This window comes from Helianthus annuus, chromosome 3 (genome assembly GCF_002127325.2).
Source record: "Helianthus annuus cultivar XRQ/B chromosome 3, HanXRQr2.0-SUNRISE, whole genome shotgun sequence".
In the NCBI taxonomy this organism is placed as follows: Eukaryota; Viridiplantae; Streptophyta; class Magnoliopsida; order Asterales; family Asteraceae; genus Helianthus; species Helianthus annuus.
In genome coordinates, this window is record NC_035435.2 from 108871453 (window position 1) to 108891712 (window position 20260).

Below are 20260 nucleotides of genomic sequence, written 5' to 3' on the forward strand. Positions count from 1 at the left end.
TGTCATTGGTGTGAGCACATGAGACTTTTCCCCCCTATTGATAAAACAATTAGAAATGAAAAACAAAAAAATGAAAAAAAAATCATCAATTAGAAATGAAAAACAAAAAATGAAAGAAGAGACAAGGGGAATCGAACCTGGGACATCCAGCTTTAAAATTAATTGCTGCATCCATTGAGCCAAAGGAGTAACATATACAATTCTTCCTACAGCAAATTTATATATAAAATATATATTAACTTTTAAACGATTTTGGGCCCCTAAATGTTTTGGGCCCTGTGCGATAGCACCTTGGCACAGGCCCAAAACCGGCCCTGGTTAGGCTTCCTTAACATGATTAAAGCGTATTGAATTTAATTCAAATGTAGTTCCATCGTTATATTTGGAATTCATTGTAACACCCTAATCCTTCGGATGGGTCGATGTGTCACTATAACAGGGGCTCAGAACAAAAGTTATAATTTCATTAATTAAACCAAAGTTGGAAATACATAACAAAAGTTAGAGTAAGCCCGAATGTCTAATACAAATTATTTAGAAATCAGAAATTTAATGGGCATCTTCAAATTACTCCTAAGCATTAACCTGAGGTATACAAAAAGTCTACAAAATGAGCCAAATGTCCAGTACGAAATAATAGGCTCAAGTAGCAAATACGTAATCAACTAAAATGATATCACTTTATTTCGTAATGTAAACTAATAAGAAGCAAAACAAAGCAAAGCATAACATATACCTGAACTAACCATATCATACGGATATACCCATAAGCTACACAGAGGCGACAACCACAAAGTCTGTCACATGAGATGGTGTGGGTTACCCTACCCATCATCCATCTCCAGAAACATTCCTAGGATATACCCATAGCCTCCTAGTCACTATGTACCACACTTTTACCAAAGGGACGTCGTGAACTGATAACTCCGTCATGGGAGGAGCCAGAGAGCTTAGGGTAACAGATCTCAGATAATCAGAACTAAATATAACACTAACATTAACAGATATTATAAGTATAAGAACATGCGATAATGAGCAAAATATAATCATAAACTTATCGCATGTTGTCAAACCGAATAACAATTGTAATCAGAGTAACAAATGAATGGACAGTCAATTGAATCGATGCTTAAAGACTTTAAAAGTTTTCAAAAATAATATATATTGGACTACTGGACCATCATTTTAGACTAGTACGTTGTGGTTCCTCTAAGTCTATTATTAGAAGAAATATATAACGTTAATTAATTAAACCAACCATCAGCTACCATACTATAACATTAAGTATACTCCATGTTTCACTTTTCCCGTAAACCCTCCTTGGGTCTTATTTAGGCTAGACGAACGTCCCCCACCCATCCAGCCACGGCGTTGACCCAAACACCATGCCCCCCCTCCCAGTCTTCGTCCTCCCCGTCGCATACAAGACGTTGGAGACGGAGCACAAAAAGACAAAATTTTGCCTTCTCCCAGGATTGTGACCGTTTGAAAATAAAAAAAAAATTCCAATTTCAAAAAAAAACCGGCTATATTTCCATTTTTTACAAAAATCCAACAAAAAATTATATATATTCCCCACTTTTACACCATTTTTCACACTTTTTCACCCATTACAACTCATCTCTCTCTCTCATTTTTTAAAACATTCTTCTCTTTTTATAAAAAAATTATTCTACCATGGATCCCTTCAACCCGAACAACCCTACAACTAATTTCATAAAATCTATTATGTTTAATATATCTAAGAAATAGATACACGGATCGGATTGTAACTATACCAAGTGTCGATATACTAATCAATCAGATCAGTATGGATTGAATTTCCGCCTCAAGACACGGGAAAATTCAACTTGTTACATACAAACATAAACTGATATCATTGAAAAGGTAGAATAATTGGATTTTCAAGTAATACTCCTATTATACAATATTATACAATATTACACAATATTATTGTTATTGTTGCAGGCCCATCATCAATGGGCTCATTATGGTAAATGTGACACATTCTTAAGAGAAAATCTTTCAAACGAAACGACTTAGATACTCATCAACTGTAGTATATTTAACATCGGGATAAAGCTCCGAAGCCTCCACTCTGAATGATGGTTCAATCTCAAAGTTTGTTTGATCGCCCTTTACAAAGACCACGTGCGAGATTGACATGATTAAGCTGTCTGGAAAAGGAGATTCTGCAAGATAATGAACAAATAGTTTATATATATATATTCAACCTCCTTAGACTGAAAAGGTAGGATATTTTGTTGTTGTATTCATCCAACTTACCCTCTATGTTTTTCAGTACTTGATCTTCAGATAGATAAACCTTCTCCAATGTTTTGCCAATCTTTTTCTCCCACAACGACACGAGTTCGTTGAACGAGTATATGTTACCCGGAGGATTTATGTAGACACTTTTGTTGACGGTTCTTGGGTCATCAACGGTTTTAATGGTGTAGGTTGCAATGTCATGTTCCTCATTGAAAACAGCTACAATATAAAACATTAAGTAGAAACATTCCCAAAATAAAAACGACACATGATCATAATGCTCGAATACTCAATAACTAAAGGAATAATGGATTTTAATAATCCAAAATATTAGCCGCTGGCCGGCAACGGTCCCAACTTCAAAAATAACCAGCGGTGGTCTCACCTTTTCACATATATTGTAAACTAATGGACCTTTATTAATAGAACCTTAATTTCTTTTTGTCCCCTTATCTTTTTCGGTTTAGTAAAAGTCCATTGGTTTACAATATATGAAAAGGTGGGACCACCACTGGTTATTTTTGAAGTTAGGACCATTGAAGGCCAACTGCTAATAGTTAGAATTATTAAAATCCATTATTCCATAACTAAATAAACTGCAATAGTGTTTACCTTTCGCGTTTCCATCACCTAAGCTAACGACTTTGTCCCTTGGGGGAGCGGTGACCCCAGACTGAGCCAATGTTGGAAGCAAATAACCCGCAAAACAGTTGGAACTTATATATGTATAAGGTATGTTTTCAGCCTCAATGGCTCGGCGAACCTGAGCCTTGGTTGCGAATAACGTTTTGGCAGGTTCCACGGCGTGTGAACGATCCGCATCGTTTCCAAACTCGGATGGATAAAATTTCTAGATGAGCATGATAAGTTAGAACTCATAGCTACTCTTTAATTTGTTCATTGATATGGTTTATCTCTGTAACTAAATACCTTGATATTACCAGCTTCTTTTATGGCAGCAATGATTTTGACTTGATCAGCAAGTTGTGTTTGACTCACTCCTACTGCCGAGATCACCACATCTACCTGCTTTATCGCCGTGATCAGCCTCTCGTGATCATGCAAATCGCCCTAACATAATTACACCAAATATGAACAACGTTATGATATTAGTAAACTGCTAAAGAACAACAGATAGAGTAGATTGATTATTACTGACAGTGATGATATTAACACCGGCTTTCTTAAAACAGTCGATCACTGAAGATTTGGAAGGATCGGAGAGCGTGGATTCCCTAACGAGGACGAAAGTAGGATGACCCATGTTAGCGCTGGCTTCGACTATGAATTTACCGATGTAGCCGGTTCCTCCGATGATCAGAATCTTACTCTTCTCCGCCATGTTCTGTGTAGAATGATGATTTTCCGGTGATTATATAAAAAGAGTCAACGAAAGCTAATTGTCAAGTGCTATGAGAGTGTTGTAGAAGAGTAAGCTTATGAGCCTGGTCAATTTATAGCTTGTCCACTTTCTATTATAAAAACGATGTTGGTATTGGTACCGGTACTTTTTCTGTATTTGTGGTACCGAAAATCTGGTACTGATGCCGGTAATGAAACGATCAATTCGGTACGATATTTGATGTCCACTTCTCCTCGAACTTGGTATTGGTATTTTCACTATTCATACTAATACGATACGAGTATAATACCAATCTCATTCCTACTTTTGACTCTGTCAAATTTTGTAGGTGATCTAAAAATTATAAAAATTATAGTCTACGCTTAATGATGCAATTTTTATGATTAAAAACAAGAGGTAATAAACCTACCATAACAATTAATAATTATTTAAATGACTTTTAGTTTTACAACAATAAAATAGATGTCAACTAACGATTATCATTTTACACTCTTGATAGGTACATTTAACCTTCTAATTTTTTTATTAGATAATTGAATATATATGCAGGTGAAGGTTCATTAAGGGAACCTTAAAAAATAGAAAACTGAGGAACTAACTTTGGATTAAAATTTTCTACGATTAACATGCGATGATATCGTGATTTCTTTTTTAGGTTAAAAATATACGGAGGGGCAAAAGTGAAAAAAAAAATAATAAAATAAAATACCTTCTTAACCTTCCTTCATGTCTCTCTCTCAACAAATATGGAATCTATTAATTTTCAACCAAACACTAACACGTCATACAAAAGATGACTTATTGGGGTATTGTATCGTAAATCGTCCGGCTAAACCCAGGTTAAAGGCGAAATCATGAGATGGCCCGACCAAGGGGTTCGGATGCTTTACAATACGCTAAACCCAGGTTAAAGGCCAACGTTTTCGTATTTTATTTTAGAGACCAACAATTCCAGCATTTTAGTTAACAAATAAACAAAAAACTTCATAAAATAAGGATGTTTAGCTTCATCTGATGAAGGAAAAAAATGTAGGTATTGAACGGAACCAAACCATTTTTAGTTCGTCTAATGGTGGTTTGTCGTTATCGGTTGCACTTTCATGTTATTTATAGACTAAAATTCTGGCAAATTATCAACGAACAGTCATTGATGAACAGGCTACCAACGCCAACAACTGAAAAGCCTGAGTGGACTCAACTTTTAAAAACTTGGCAACTGAATTTTGGACATATCCCCTGACGGATATGTCATCGTTAACGGTATTTGGACATATCCACTGACGGATATGTCATCGTTAACGATATTTGATGTCCACTTCTCCTCGAATTTCGTACTGGTATATTTTCACTATTCATACTAATACGGTACGAGTATAATACCAATCTCATTCCTACTTTTGACCCAGTCAAATTTTGTAGGTGATCTAAAAATTATAAAAATTATAGTCTACGCTTAATGATGCAATCTTTATGATTAAAAACAAGAGGTAATAAACCTACCATAACAATTAATTATTATATAAATGACGTTTAGTTTTACAACAATAAAATAGATGTCAACTAACGATTATCATTCTACACTCTTGATAGGTACATTTAACCTTCTAATTTTTTTATTAGATAATTGAATATATATATATATATAGGTGATGGTTCATTGAGGGAACCCTAAAAAATTAGAAAACCGAGGAACTAACTTTGGATTAAAAAATTCTAAGACTGAGATGTGATGATATCACGATTTATTTTTTAGGTTAAAAATATACGAAGTGGCAAAAGTGAAAAAAAAAAAAAAAAAAAAAAAAAAAAAAAACCTTGCTAACCTTCCTTCATGTCTCTCTCTCAACAAATATAGAATCTATCAATTTTCAACCAAACACTAACACACCATAGAAAAGATGACTTATTGAGGTATTGTATCATAAATATCCGGCTAAACCCAGGTTAAAGGCGAAATCATGAAATGGCCCCACCAAGGGGTTCGGATGCTATACAATACGCTAAACCCAGGTTAAAGGCCAACGTTTTCGTATTTTATTTTAGAGACCAACAATTCCAACATTTTACTTAACAAATAAACAAAAAACTTTATAAAATAAGGAGGTTTAGCTTCATCTGATGAAGGAAAAAAAATGTAGGTATCGAACGGAACCAAACCATTTTTAGTTCGTTTAATGGTGGTTTGTCGTTATTGGTTGCACTTTCGTGTTATTTATAGACTAAAACTCTGGCAAATTATCGACGAACAATCATTGATGAATAGGCTACCAACGCCAACAACTGAAAATCCTGAGTGGACTGAACTTTTAAAAATTTGACAACTGAATTTTGGACATATCCCTTGACGGATATGTCATCGTTAACGGTATTTGTAGGCATAAAGGTATTTGTAGGCATAACCACCAACTTTTAAAAGCTTGACAACTGAAGTTTCGTTCCGCAAAAAGCTAAGGAAAATAAAAGCTTCCTGCTACACCACCCATTGATAATCCGTTGGTATTTGTAGGCATAACCACCAAAATGATATATGTCGATAATTAGTCAGTAATTGCCGAAAATTTACCAAGAACATGTTGGCATGCAATTTTTTATATATAATATTCAGTTGCTAATCATCAACTATTTATGGCGGTAGGCAACTAGCCTTCGGTGATACTCCTTTTTCAAGTAGTTGGAGTTGTGGTGGGCATGGCAGGGATGGTGGTGGCGAGGGGTGGATAAGGTGTGTTGGCAACGACGATAACGAGACAAGAGGTGTTAAAATTATAATATATTCAGTTTAAATGTTCTATATATGCTATTTATTTGTTCCCTATTTTACATTCTAACCGTTGCCTTTATTTTGTTCCTGTATGAGGTTTTGGTTCGGTTCGAGTGCGCTTGGAGCTCTATTGCTGGGCTGATCCATGTTTCCGTTTCATGCTTGTGGGCTTAAGGGTTTGTGGCTTATGTGGTTATATAAGAGAGGCTGCCATGGGATCATAACACACTGCCTCTCATTATCTCCTTCTCAAAACCCTATCATCTGATCCTTCACATGTACATTCGTGAGGAATCATTTTTGTTCTTGTTTTTGATCTTTCGATTCATCTGTTCAAGCCTGTCAATTTGTGATGACTGGCTAGTGTTTTTGTACTGTGTTGTGAAGAAGGTTATTAATGAAGGTCCATTTTATCTTGTGTTGTGGTCCATTTTATCTTGTGTTGTGGTTTAATCTTTAATTTGTTAGACTCTCGCTATCTTCATATGCGAGTGTCCTTCAACTAAAACACTCATAAGAGTTAGTAATGTCAACTTCAATAATCGCCCGTATTATAATACAAGGCTTTTTCTACTATACGCGTCAACGCGCGTATTTTCGTCAACCATATCAATCATTTTAATTGAGGCAACGTGTGTCACACGATAGCCCTATGTGTTGTTTACAACACTTTTGCATGCTAAGCTATTAACATACATGTACTTACCGGATTTGCAATCAAGCCTCGAACCGAACACTTTATTCTTTTAACCTTGAGCTCTAATTACCAACTTGTAACACTCTTATTATTATTTAGCTGTTTTCGTATAGATTACGAAAATGAACGGGTAACTGTGATTTTAAAATTCATTGAAAATACGGGTTCATTAAACTTTTTACAGAATTAAAAAGTTGTACAACATTACATGGGTGAGTTCGTCATTTAACATAACAACGATACATAGTGCGGAAGCTTATTTCTTGAACGTGTTCGGTTCCCCGTTGCGCTTGATCGTCCTCCGGTGCTAAAATTATACTTGAAACTCATAAAACATGAGTTGGATTAGTCATACGTAACCTAGAACGTATTTAAACGAGTTCGGGAAGCGAAACTGATTAAAATACATTTTGTTACAGGGTCTACCGTAAATTACGGGCGGTAGCCCCTGAATGTTGATTTTTCCACCTAATTCAGTGGGTATGTGGCGTAAAGACTTTGAGGCTACCGTAAGTTACGGTAGCTATCGTAACTTACGGTGGCCTCTGCAGGATTTTTCCAAGTTTGCCGTTTTCTAAAACGAAAACCTTCATAACTTTTAATCCGCTTGTCCGTTTGACCTACCGTTTCTTCCTACGTGATTGTAATTTGATCCTCCATCATATGGAGTTAAAATCCCATCTTACATAATAGAATTCAGACTTTTAACTCTTCGGCTTACTACCCTTTTTACCAAATTTTGATCCGTTCGTGATTTCATCATCAAACATGTTTATTTGACCTTTACACTTATGAAATTCATAGTTTCAATGTCTCCTATCATATTAATCTCAAATCACGGGTTTCTTACATAATAAAAACCCGTTTACGCTCAAGTGCTTATTTTGACCCGTTAAGCGTATTTAAGCACTTTCGGGCCTAAAACCACTTTCGATTGCTTCTAGCATTCCATCACCACATTTCTTATCCTATAAACTTCCACCACAACTATGATTTTGGTGGATTTAATGTGATAGACTGTTTATTCCTAGTTCTATCCCTTAGGATGTCATTTTACGGAAAAATACTCGTTTCAACTCGTTGGAAACTAGGGTCCCATAGCATCCCTTTTTATAATTATCCTAAGGATTTAATCTATCAAAACACTTACTTCTAACAACCTTTAAAGGTCGTATGTCCAAATTACCCATCAAGGGCATTTTAGTCAACTTTAGCCCCTCATTTACAACGAAGGGCATTTGCTACTAATTTGACCCAAAAATGTATGTTTAACCACAATCGTATTTATACATACCTAGCTTGAGTCAACCTAGTGACCCGTTTTGACACCTTACCGATATTTTATGGCGACGCCATTATCCAAATTACTATTCGCTCCTGCAACACACATGATTGACAACCACATTAGTTGATTTCATCAAATGGTGTTATCCCCACCATTTGACCCGTTCGGCCTATATAACCCAACAATTTCATATGTAACAAAACATGGTTTTTAATTACCAATTACACACCCGGCCCATTTCGGAATTTCTCACTAGATCCTTTTTTTTTTCCTAAAGTCATTTCTTATATTTTTAACCCATTCAGCTTACGCTATGGGTGTCCTTTGAACTTTAATTTACTTTAGTCAATACTTGACTAAATTTCCATTTTTACCCATTTTCCATTACTAGTTACGCTATAAGGTAACTTTAAGGAAAACTCATTAATTCTTAACCAATTCATGACTAATTTACCATTTTGCCTCCTTCATCTTTAATCATGGTTTGAAACGTTTTTTCTTATTCGTTCCGACCCATTTCGTTTCATGTCGGAAGCCATAATTCGAACCAAATCCTTTGTCATGTTTATCGGCTATAAAATAAACACGTATACTACAAGTGGGTGTAAGTTTTACTTACCTCTCATCCGGTTTACGCTTTTCGTCTCGTACTTGATTTGTTTGACCCGCTCCTTCCTCCAAGCTTTCACCTAGCTTGTTACGCGTCAAACTATCATCATATTTCATAAGATGGTTAGTTTAGTCATTGTCAATCATGACTATTACATCTTACGTATTTTCTATCAAAATTATCATTCGATCTTAATAATGGTCGGTTTGACTTTTTAAAAGTCAAATCACCAATTAACACATATGATTGCACTATAAAGTTCACAAGACTCCATTAGGCACATTATCAACGCTTAATGAGCATCATCTTTTGAGACGCCAAATTAGCTAACATGTCATCCAATTCCTACCTCAAGTGATAATAATTCAACATGTAATTTCAGTTATTACAAGCATATACACACTTTGACCATCATAATCATGGCTTTAACTCTATGTCAAGACCCACTTCTAATCACTTATGAACTCTTAACAACATCTCTAATTTGTTCAAGTAGTTCATTCATATGAATTAATATGATGTTTATACACATCAATACAACATCAATTTCATCAAATCAACAAAACCCACTTAGCTCATACTTGGTTATTTGATTAATCACTAGTTTATGGCACAATTCTACAAGTTTGCATCTAGGGTTTGTTCCTAGAGTTGTACCCACACTAATATCACTATAACATTGAACATTCATGCAAGAATTTCGTTCATGCATGTTCATCACAAATTCGAAATATCACTAAACATCAAAATTTAACATACCGTGTGATCCCCTAAGATTGGTGATCATGATTTTATTAAAAGCCCCAAATTCTTGGCTTGATTTCTCCTTGATTTTGATCAATTTTGTGGATTTAGGGTTCACTTGGTAGAACCCCTTTTGGCTCCTGGGAAATGTCGACCAAACACACACTGAAGTGTGTGTTTTGGTGTTTTGTTTTAATTAAATAAAACTATTTTCATTTTTGTCAAGTTTAGTCCCCTCACTTGTTCAACTTTTTATAAAGAGTATTGTTAATCAAGTTTCATTGTCATTTTAACAACATTCAATTAACTAGGTTGATATTCCTAGTTACTTGGCAGGTTCGGGGAAATCAGATCCTGTTTCTACTTTATGTCCCGTTAACTCGGGCCTTTTATATACTTTGTTTTTCTCAAAGTATTTATCCTCCTTTTAATTAATATTAGATTTATTTATTTAAATCCTAATATTTACCGGGTAAATTTTTTTACCACTAACGGTATTTTACCCGTCAGTAATATTAACGGAGTTTGATTACCAAACCCGTTTTTGGGGTGTTACAAGTCTACCCCCCTTAAAGAGGTTTCGTCCTCGAAACCTTTTTCTTACATTTTTTTATCGAGTTTAACTCCATGCATTTGATCTCGATAATCGATCGAGCATTGCTCATATTCTAACCAATTGTTAATATTACCAGAAAAGTATGATAATATCTTTTTGGTTACTAATCATTTACGTATCTCATACGACATAATGCACTTTGAAATAACGTAATCTCGTTATTTCCACTAGTTTAGTTAACTTAGCAATATTCGTCGCTCGGCTCTGATGTGATTATACTTCACATTGCATTTCTTAACCGTGATCGTGTCACATCATGTTTAATTTATATCAACCCTTCATTTTCAAAAATATCACTTTTCAAATATATCTTCTTGCGCCTATCCGTGTCAAGACTTGTATCCTTCATGCTTACTATTTAAATTCCTATCAGAATTTATACTTGTAAAAACGTTATTTCTTACTAAAACCAAGGTTTTAGTTTTGGGATCTTCTCTTTAAATTTTGTCAATTATCCATACCAGGATATTGACAGTCTATAATTTATTCTTTTACGGTCTTAGTTTTATGCAGGTTTCTCAACCAATTCCCTCGCTTTATCTAATTAACCCGTAGGTTTTATCACTTTGCCTTATAGGCTATTTTATTAGACTTTCACCTCTTTAAGGCGAGGTCCTTATAATCTATTTCTTTCTAGTCATGACCTGTGGGTCGTTTTAGTCTCGTAGACCTTTCCATTGTTTATAATCCCAAAGGTTAGGTTGATCCCTTAGATCGTTCATTACTCATGTCATTCTTAAAATACATGTTTGGTGTCAAGGCATCCTGTTTTTTTGTTTAAAATCATTTATTTTGGCCTTGGTATTTTCTTTGTCCTTGACCGTAGTCTAAGGCTACATTCGTTTCCTTTCGAATGTAACACCCCAAAACTCGAACTATTTAGTTGCTAGAATGTTACTACATCTAAAAGAAGGAAATGTAATAACTAGGTTATTAAACCTAGTTAAATGCTTTGTTAAAACAAATAAGGATATGAAGTTGGGTTAAGTATGAACAAGGGACAAACATGAGGGGTTGAAAATGGGCAAAGAGAAAGGCAAAAATATAAAACAAAAATTAAAAATCATAAAAGCCCATTCTGGGCGTATGTGTGTGTTCGAGCAGAGGAGAAGAAAAGAGGGGGGAGCCCTCTCAAACCCTAAATCAGAGAATCAGAGTGGAATTCAACACTGAATCTTGTGCATGGACCTAAATACACGATCATCTAGCCCTAACAAACACATGGTAAGTTGTAATTTTGGATTTGATGATGTTTGTATGAATTGGGTTATGATCAAACTATGAAATTGTATGAAATTGTGCATGTAGAGGTGTTAGAATCACCATTTAGATTATGTGTTATGAACAGGTTCAAGTAATTTGATGATTTAAAGTGAAACCCACAATTATGAATGAAAGTGGCGACATGGGTGTTCTACCCATGTCCAATTCTTGTTTGATGTACTTGTTCCTAGCTTGACATGGGTTATGTGATGTTAGTCTAGGGTTAATTCTATGAATGGAATGTGATTTTGAGCACTCTCATAGTGATTGGAATTTGGAAGGAGATGACTATGCCTAAACTAGTTGTAAACTATGCATAGTAGGTTGTATGCACACCAAGTGTTTGATGAAATGCTTAACTAGTGGTAATAGATGATATTGTGTCCGTGAAGATTGTAAATTCCTAGCATAATGAGTTGGTTGTGTTAGTGCTAGTAAATATGCAAAAAGGAAGGTGTCTTGACGGAATTTCATGTTTCAATTATAATAGTTATGTAATCGGTGAAAGATGGCATCTTTGAGGTCCATGAACCTTGTTGTTGTAAATGATACATATTATGTGATTCATTAGTTTGGTAAACATGAAAGTAATGTGTTGTAAGGGATGACATGTAGAATCTTAATCGAAAGCATTGATGCTAGGACCATGTTTCAACGATTAGTCTAAATGTGAAAAGTTAGGTGGATAGGATCACAAGTACGTGTGTTGATATTGAATGCTCGGAAGTCAACATGACATGAAAGCCGATTGTTGATGTGATTAATTACCATTGGCTTGTGGATTAACATTCATGTGTATGTAAATGATAATGAAGGATAGGCCCTCGGAAAGGTGGACTTATACCTTCGGAGCTAGCAAGACAAGGGAAGCGGTATATCAAGTAAGAAGTATGGGGTCTATGAGGTAAGTGAATTTCGGTTCACTTCTTAGTACGTATAATAAATGTTGATATTTATGAATATGGTTTTATCTCGTAAGATTATGTATCCATCAGAAAATACTAGGTTAAGTAACATTTTAGTAAGACAAAGATTGTCAATTAAGTAGAAAGCAAATGGGTGGATTTAAACGGGTCGAATAATGTGCACAAGTATTGTATTATTAATGAAATTCGGGTAGAATAAGGTCCCGAGGTAGGGACTTTTAGTTAGTAATGTAAGGAATACAATTACATATAATTTAGGATTAAGCTCCAAGTCGTTCGGATGCAAAATGAATGAGTTAAGAGAATTTTTGCCTTAAAACAGGATGTAGAACTGGGCACCACCGTAAGCTACGGTGCCCACCGTAGCTTACGGTGGTTGCTGGTCTTTTCTCTTCTGCCGTAAGGCAGTCTCTGGTCACCGTAAGCTTTTTGGAGCTTACCGTAAGCTACGGTTGTCGCTGTAGCTTACGGTGGAGCTCTGGCGCCCCGCGTAGGAAGTAGACAAGGCTGTCGCGGCCCGCGACAGACCTTGCAGCTGGCAAATTAATTTTGTTTGTTTGTTTTGTGCGTGGAACTAGTTGTAAATGCTTTTCAGGGCCTCTTAATTATCGTATATGCTAATTTTAAATAAAGTGTTGGTTATGGGCCTTCGTTTCCCCACAAGGTACTCTAGAATCCCAATTAAGAGGCGTTTAGGAAGCGTGGTCACGAGTAATATGTGCGGGTAAGAATGTAAGGGATTGAACTAAGTTTTGTGTTAGTTAATTTTATTTACACATTATGCATATGGAATAAATTACCATCCAATGGTTGAAACTTATAGGTGTTAATGATGAGAAGTAAGAAGGCATGCTAGGTCATATGTACATGGTTTAATTGTATGGAAGCTCGTGATTAGCATACCTTAGTAAACTTAGGAATGATTTAAGTGTTATAACGGAGTTGTAAGTTTGTATGGGAGTATGTAATCATGTGTGGAGGTTCATGTTTATGTATATACATATGTGTTTGTGCCTATGTTTGAAGTAAGATTCAGTGTTTATGAGCTACCGGAACCTGTGTATATGTTTGTACAGTTTGACCAAACTGAAGAGTTAAGTTACTAAACCATTGTTTTGAGCATGAAATGAGAATGCAGGTATTCTATTAATGTCGTTCTCAAGGTTAAAGGATTTTTGGAATGCTCGAATGCACACGGAAAGCATATTCATGAGGATTCGTATGGGAAGATGGAACGCGAACTGGCCACTGATTATGTATGACTAGTTTAGGAATGATGTCATTAAATCTAATCGATGCATATGTATGTGGTGAATGCAGGTGACGTGGACTTAGCATCATTATGAAGAAAAGAAGGATTGAAGACCGAGTCAAGAGCGAGGGTTGTACGGGAAGGATCGGTCACATAGTTTGACAAATATAGGTCCTGAAGCATTAATATAATGGAACGTGGTAAATCCTTTTTAATGAGTGTATGACATTCTGTATTTGAACCTCCCTGTAAGTATTATTTTTATTAAAGAACGAAATTTTGGGTCATATTTTCCGCTGTGTCGTATCTTTTAGTTATTACAAGTTAGTCTTACAGGGAATTGTTCATAATACGAACAGGTCATGCCCGATTTTTGTTAAATAATAGTATGATAATATCACATTTCGGATTAGGAATTTTGGGCGTTACAAGTTGGTATCAGAGCCAAGGTTTGAGGGAAATCAAGTATGTGGAGGTAAATACTTGAACTCAAACCAGAGTGCTCTTGTGACAAGGGACCCGTACAATCCAAGACTCGATCAAAATTTAAAGGTAGAAGCTAATGTAAGTGTGTATTTAAGCATGTATATAAAAAAAACTAACAGTATGTTATGTGAAGGGTAAGCATAGTTGTTGGAGAGGATGATCCGCGAGTACAGTCTTGGACCAACACCAAGGCACGTAGTAAGATAAATTGATTCCAGGTACGTATATTTAATATGTGTAAGTACCTGTAATGGTAAAATTTAGCAAGTGAAAGAAAAATTTTAAGTAAAATGTAATAATGGAATGATAATGAAATTTTGAAAATGTTACACGTGTCGAAACTTAATTCTTTGGACATAAGGTGGCGATTACACGAAGACACGAAACTAGTATGCGGATTGTGTACCTGGCCAGTACACAAGAAACATATGACGTTCGTGAGACCGTGATAATTGTTACAGGTATGTTCGCTAGAACTAGGTAGTAGGTGGACGTGGGGGTGAAGAGGAATGTAAGACTTTCAGAAATGAAAGTATGAATGATGTGTTAGAATCCGCGAGACGGATTCAAAACATGAAAGGAATGAAAGCATGAATGATGTGCTAGAATCCGCGAGATGGATTCGAAGCATGAAAGGAATGAAAGCATGAATGATGTGTTAGAATCTGTGAGACGGATTCGAAGCATGAAAGGAATGAAAGCATGAATGATATGTTAGAATCTGCGAGACGGATTCAAAATAAAGAAAGAATAAAAGTAGGAATGAGATGATATAAACCGCGGGACGGGTTCGAAACATAATGAATGATAAGAAATGAAAAGATTCGAATGTGTAAGTAATTACAGACTAAGCAAGTAAATATTAAAAAAAGAAAAAAAAGAAAAGAGGATATTATCCAAGTTATGTCTTAAACTTATATATATACACAAATATGTTTGTATGCAAGAATGGTTAAAGGGACGAATGAGTCATGCGGGTCAAATGGTAATCGCCATTTAAATCCGATATTTAATGTTTTGGTTTATTAAGTTTTATACTTATAGGTGAGCTTGATGAATGGGCACGCAATGTCGCTAATTGGAAAGAAAGGACCATCGTAAGGTATGAATAACAAATCAATGAATTTTGTTTACATTAGGTATGTAAAAATAGGGTTATACTTTTAATAGGAGCTTATGACTCAACTAGAGGTGGATGTGTCAGAATAGGATAATTGATACGCATATGTAAGAATGAAATTACAAATTAGACTTCCGGAAGTCAAATGAAATAAAATGATAAGTAACAAAACAAGTAATAAAAGAATGGATAGAGCAGTCTGGTCCATTAAGTAAGTAAATATAAAACTTTGAAAACGGTTGATGTGGCAAGAAGTTTTAGTTGTAAGAAATAAACCTTAGATAAAATCAAGCATGAGATATGTTAATACTCGACTCTAGAGAGTCAAAGGAATAACGGGTTACGACCCGGGCAGAAGGCTTATGTTTTAATGGAAAAGACAAGTATACGTGAGAAGCACTAAAGCATGAAACAATGAAATTGTATGCATGCTTGAATCGACAAGAAGTACAAACGCGTGCTTCGTTATGTGTATTTATAATAAAAAAGAAGTGACAAATTGACTTTGAAAAGTCAAACTGCAGAAGTTGACAAATAAGCTAAACAATTGCAAAGGAACGGTTATGTATTGACCCGTTGTAAACGGGTCAAACAACAGAAGTAACATGTTAGGTAATGGTCATGTATTGACCTGTTTAAACAGGTTGAACGTACTAATGTTTTGAAAAAGAAATCGAGAAAGAATTAATATATAATCAAGGAGATGCAATAAACATTATGTCTGAACAAAGTTGAATGTATTGTGTGAACCCCTAACCTTATAATAAGAATGAAAGGGATCATGACATGATGAACCTATCGAGGACAGTGAAAGAATGCTCGTGAGCGGAGGCTCATCACAAGGATGAATCAAGTTAAGTTAGAGATGGTATGAATGGTAACAAAGAGGTTCGAATTGCTTTTGCTTGTCGTAATATTGCGCCAAAATAATAAGGTCAATGAATTGTTTAGTATCCGAAAATGAACATCCGCATGAATTTTTGATAGCGCAAATGTGACACAGAAAGGGAGGTCTGACTCTTATAGGTCAGCCAAGGAATGAATTTCAACTCGAACCTAATATCATCTAATTGTATGAATGCTAGTGCCTAATAAGTAATCTTTGGGACGAGATTAACCAATAAGTAGTAACCGTAAGTTAGGGCTAGTAGCCGTAAATCGCGGCGGGATCAAGACGAAAGTTCATGAGACCGGCTGATCCGGGCTCCATCCTGGAACTCATAAAGGTGCGCATTAAACTTTAAAACCCATATATGAATTGAATTTGAATATATAAATGTGTTAAAATATGATATTTGTACGAAAGAAGTCGGTTAAGTGGCGACTCGTTAAAGAAGGTCGCAAGGGTTTAAATTTTATTAATGATAAACAGAAATACGAATATATATATATGTATTGACCGTTATGAACGGGTAGGATGAAATATATGTTCGGTGTTTAATGAATGTTACGTACAACTCTAGATAGGATGATTTATTGAATGGGATGGAGAACGGATTTCTGAAAAAAATGGTTTTAAAGTTATGACCTTACTTATGCATAAACCAATATTAATGAAGTAGGTTTCGGGGACGAAACCTTCTTTAAGGGGGGTAGATTTGTAACACCCCAAAACTCGAACTATTTAGTTGCTAGAATGTTACTACATCTAAAAGAAGGAAATGTAATAACTAGGTTATTAAACCTAGTTAAATGCTTTGTTAAAACAAATAAGGATATGAAGTTGGGTTAAGCATGAACAAGGGACAAACATGAGGGGTTGAAAATGGGCAAAGAGAAAGGCAAAAATATAAAACAAAAATTAAAATCATAAAAGCCCATTCTGGGCGTATGTGTGTGTTCGAGCAGAGGAGAAGAAAAGAGGGGGAGCCCTCTCAAACCCTAAATCAGAGAATCAGAGTGGAATTCAAGACTGAATCTTGTGCATGGACCTAAATACACGATCATCTAGCCCTAACAAACACATGGTAAGTTGTAATTTTTGATTTGATGATGTTTGTATGAATTGGGTTATGATCAAACTATGAAATTGTATGAAATTGTGCATGTAGAGGTGTTAGAATCACCATTTAGATTATGTGTTATGAACAGGTTCAATTAATTTGATGATTTAAAGTGAAACCCACAATTATGAATGAAAGTGGCGACATGGGTGTTCTACCCATGTCCAATTCTTGTTTGATGTACTTGTTCCTAGCTTGAAATGGGTTATGTGACGTTAGTCTAGGGTTAATTCTATGAATGGAATGTGATTTTGAGCACTCTCTTAGTGATTGGAATTTGGAAGGAGATGACTATGCCTAAACTAGTTGTAAACTATGCATAGTAGGTTGTATGCACACCAAGTGTTTGATGAAATGCTTAACTAGTGGTAATAGATGATATTGTGTCCGTGAAGATTGTAACTCTAAAATAATAGATAGAAATACCGCAAATATTCCTAGCATAATGAGTTGGTTGTGTTAGTGCTAGTAAATATGCAAAAAGGAAGGTGTCTTGAGCGAATTTCATGTTTCAATTATAATAGTTATGTAATCGGTGAAAGATGGCATCTTTGAGGTCTATGAACCTTGTTGTTGTAAATGATACATATTATGTGATTCATTAGTTTGGTAAACATGAAAGTAATGTGTTGTAAGGGATGACATGTAGAATCTTAATCGAAAGCATTGATGCTAGGACCATGTTTCAACGATTAGTCTAAATGTGAAAAGGTTAGGTGGATAGGATCACAAGTACGTGTGTTGATATTGAATGCTCGGAAGTCAACATGACATGAAAGCCGATTGTTGATATGATTAATTACCATTGGCTTGTGGATTAACATTCTTGTGTATGTAAATGATAATGAAGGATAGGCCCTCGGAAAGGTGGACTTATACCTACGGAGCTAGCAAGACAAGGGAAGCGGTATATCAAGTAAGAAGTATGGGGTCTATGAGGTAAGTGAATTTCGGTTTACTTCTTAGTACGTATAATAAATGTTGATATTTATGAATATGGTTTTATCTCGTAAGATTATGTATCCATCAGAAAATACTAGGTTAAGTAACATTTTAGTAAGACAAAGATTGTCAATTAAGTAGAAAGCAAATGGGTGGATTTAAACGGGTCGAATAATGTGCACAAGTATTGTATTGTTAATGAAATTCGGGTAGAATAAGGTCCCGAGGTAGGGACTTTTAGTTAGTAATGTAAGGAATAAAATTACATATAATTTAGGATTAAGCTCCAAGTCGTTCGGATGCAAAATGAATGAGTTAAGAGAATTTTTGCCTTAAAACAGGATGTAGAACTGGGCACCACCGTAAGCTACGGTGCCCACCGTAGCTTACGCTGGGTGCTGGTCTTTTCTCTTATGCCGTAATGCAGTCTCTGGTCACCGTAAGCTTTTTGGAGCTTACCGTAAGCTACGGTTGTCGCCGTAGCTTACGGTGGAGCTCTGGCGCCCCGCGTAGGAAGTAGACAAGGCTGTCGCGGCCCGCGACAGACCTTGCAGCTGGCAAATTAATTTTGTTTGTTTGTTTTGTGCGTGGAACTAGTTGTAAATGCTTTTCAGGGCCTCTTAATTATCGTATATGCTAATTTTAAATAAAGTGTTGGTTATGGGCCTTCGTTTCCCCACAAGGTACTCTAGAATCCCAATTAAGAGGCGTTTAGGAAGCGTGGTCACGAGTAATATGTGCGGGTAAGAATGTAAGGGATTGAACTAAGTTTTGTGTTAGTTAATTTTATTTACACATTATGCATATGGAATAAATTACCATCCAATGGTTGGAACTTATAGGTGTTAATGATGAGAAGTAAGAAGGCATGCTAGGTCATATCTACATGGTTTAATTGTATGGAAGCTCGTGATTAGCATACCTTAGTAAACTTAGGAACGATTTAAGTGTTATAACGGAGTTGTAAGTTTGTATGGGAGTATGTAATCATGTGTGGAGGTTCATGTTTATGTATATACATATGTGTTTGTGCCTATGTTTGAAGTAAGATTCAGTGTTTATGAGCTACCGGAACCTGTGTATATGTTTGTACAGTTTGACCAAACTGAAGAGTTAAGTTACTAAACCATTGTTTTGAGCATGAAATGAGAATGCAGGTATTCTATTAATGTCGTTCTCAAGGTTAAAGGATTTTTGGAATGCTCGAATGCACACGGAAAGCATATTCATGAGGATTCGTATGGGAAGATGGAACGCGAACTGGCCACTGATTATGTATGACTAGTTTAGGAATGATGTCATTAAATCTAATCGATGCATATGTATGTGGTGAATGCGGGTGACGTGGACTTAGCATCATTATGAAGAAAAGAAGGATTGAAGACCGAGTCAAGAGCGAGGGTTGTACGGGAAGGATCGGTCACATAGTTTGACAAATATAGGTCCTGAAGCATTAATATAATGGGTTCATATTTTCCGCTGTGTCGTATCTTTTAGTTATTACAAGTTAGTCTTACAGGGAATTGTTCATAATACGAACAGGTCATGCCCGATTTTTGTTAAATAATAGTATGATAATATCACATTTCGGATTAGGAATTTTGGGCGTTACATCGAACAATTTTTTCCGACTTTATGACTTCTCACGTCATTTATGCGTCGGTTTATCTTATGCTCACCATTATCCAGTTTACATACGTTCATATTTGATTATGTCCCATTACCGGACTCATTATTCTTTTGCTTTTAACGCTACCATTATCCTGCTTGCGTTTACTCATATCGTCCGGCATGATATTATATTCGACCCGTTCAACTTTAAAATAATTAAACATATTTATTCAAAATTTCTTTTACGAAATTTTATAGTCATACTTTATAATCCAAGTCTTTTGAATTTTCAACACGCGTTCACGTCTCT

The 20260-nt window shown here is 35.5% G+C and overlaps 1 protein-coding gene across 1 annotated transcript; it reads right to left on the bottom strand.

The window, feature by feature from the left end:
* Positions 1-1874: 1874 nt before the first annotated feature.
* Positions 1875-3809, bottom strand: LOC110929526 (isoflavone reductase-like protein). The gene is made up of 5 exons (XM_022172682.2): positions 3431-3809; positions 3202-3342; positions 2884-3121; positions 2287-2490; positions 1875-2192 (listed from the first exon to the last, which is right to left on the bottom strand). Exons 1-5 carry the CDS (start codon positions 3611-3613, stop codon positions 2026-2028), a joined length of 933 nt encoding a protein of 310 aa, XP_022028374.1. The 5' UTR covers positions 3614-3809; the 3' UTR covers positions 1875-2025.
* Positions 3810-20260: the final 16451 nt, after the last annotated feature.

Bases quoted from the DNA above. Each gene is read 5' to 3' on its own strand.
- LOC110929526 (XM_022172682.2), bottom strand. From the start codon at position 3,613: ATGGCGGAGAAGAGTAAGATTCTGATCATCGGAGGAACCGGCTACATC. The intron at 3,122-3,201 runs GTATTTAGTTAC...ATGCTCATCTAG, and splicing joins AAGAAGCTGGTAATATCAAG to AAATTTTATCCATCCGAGTT. The intron at 2,193-2,286 runs GTAAGTTGGATG...ATTATCTTGCAG, and splicing joins AGTACTGAAAAACATAGAGG to AATCTCCTTTTCCAGACAGC.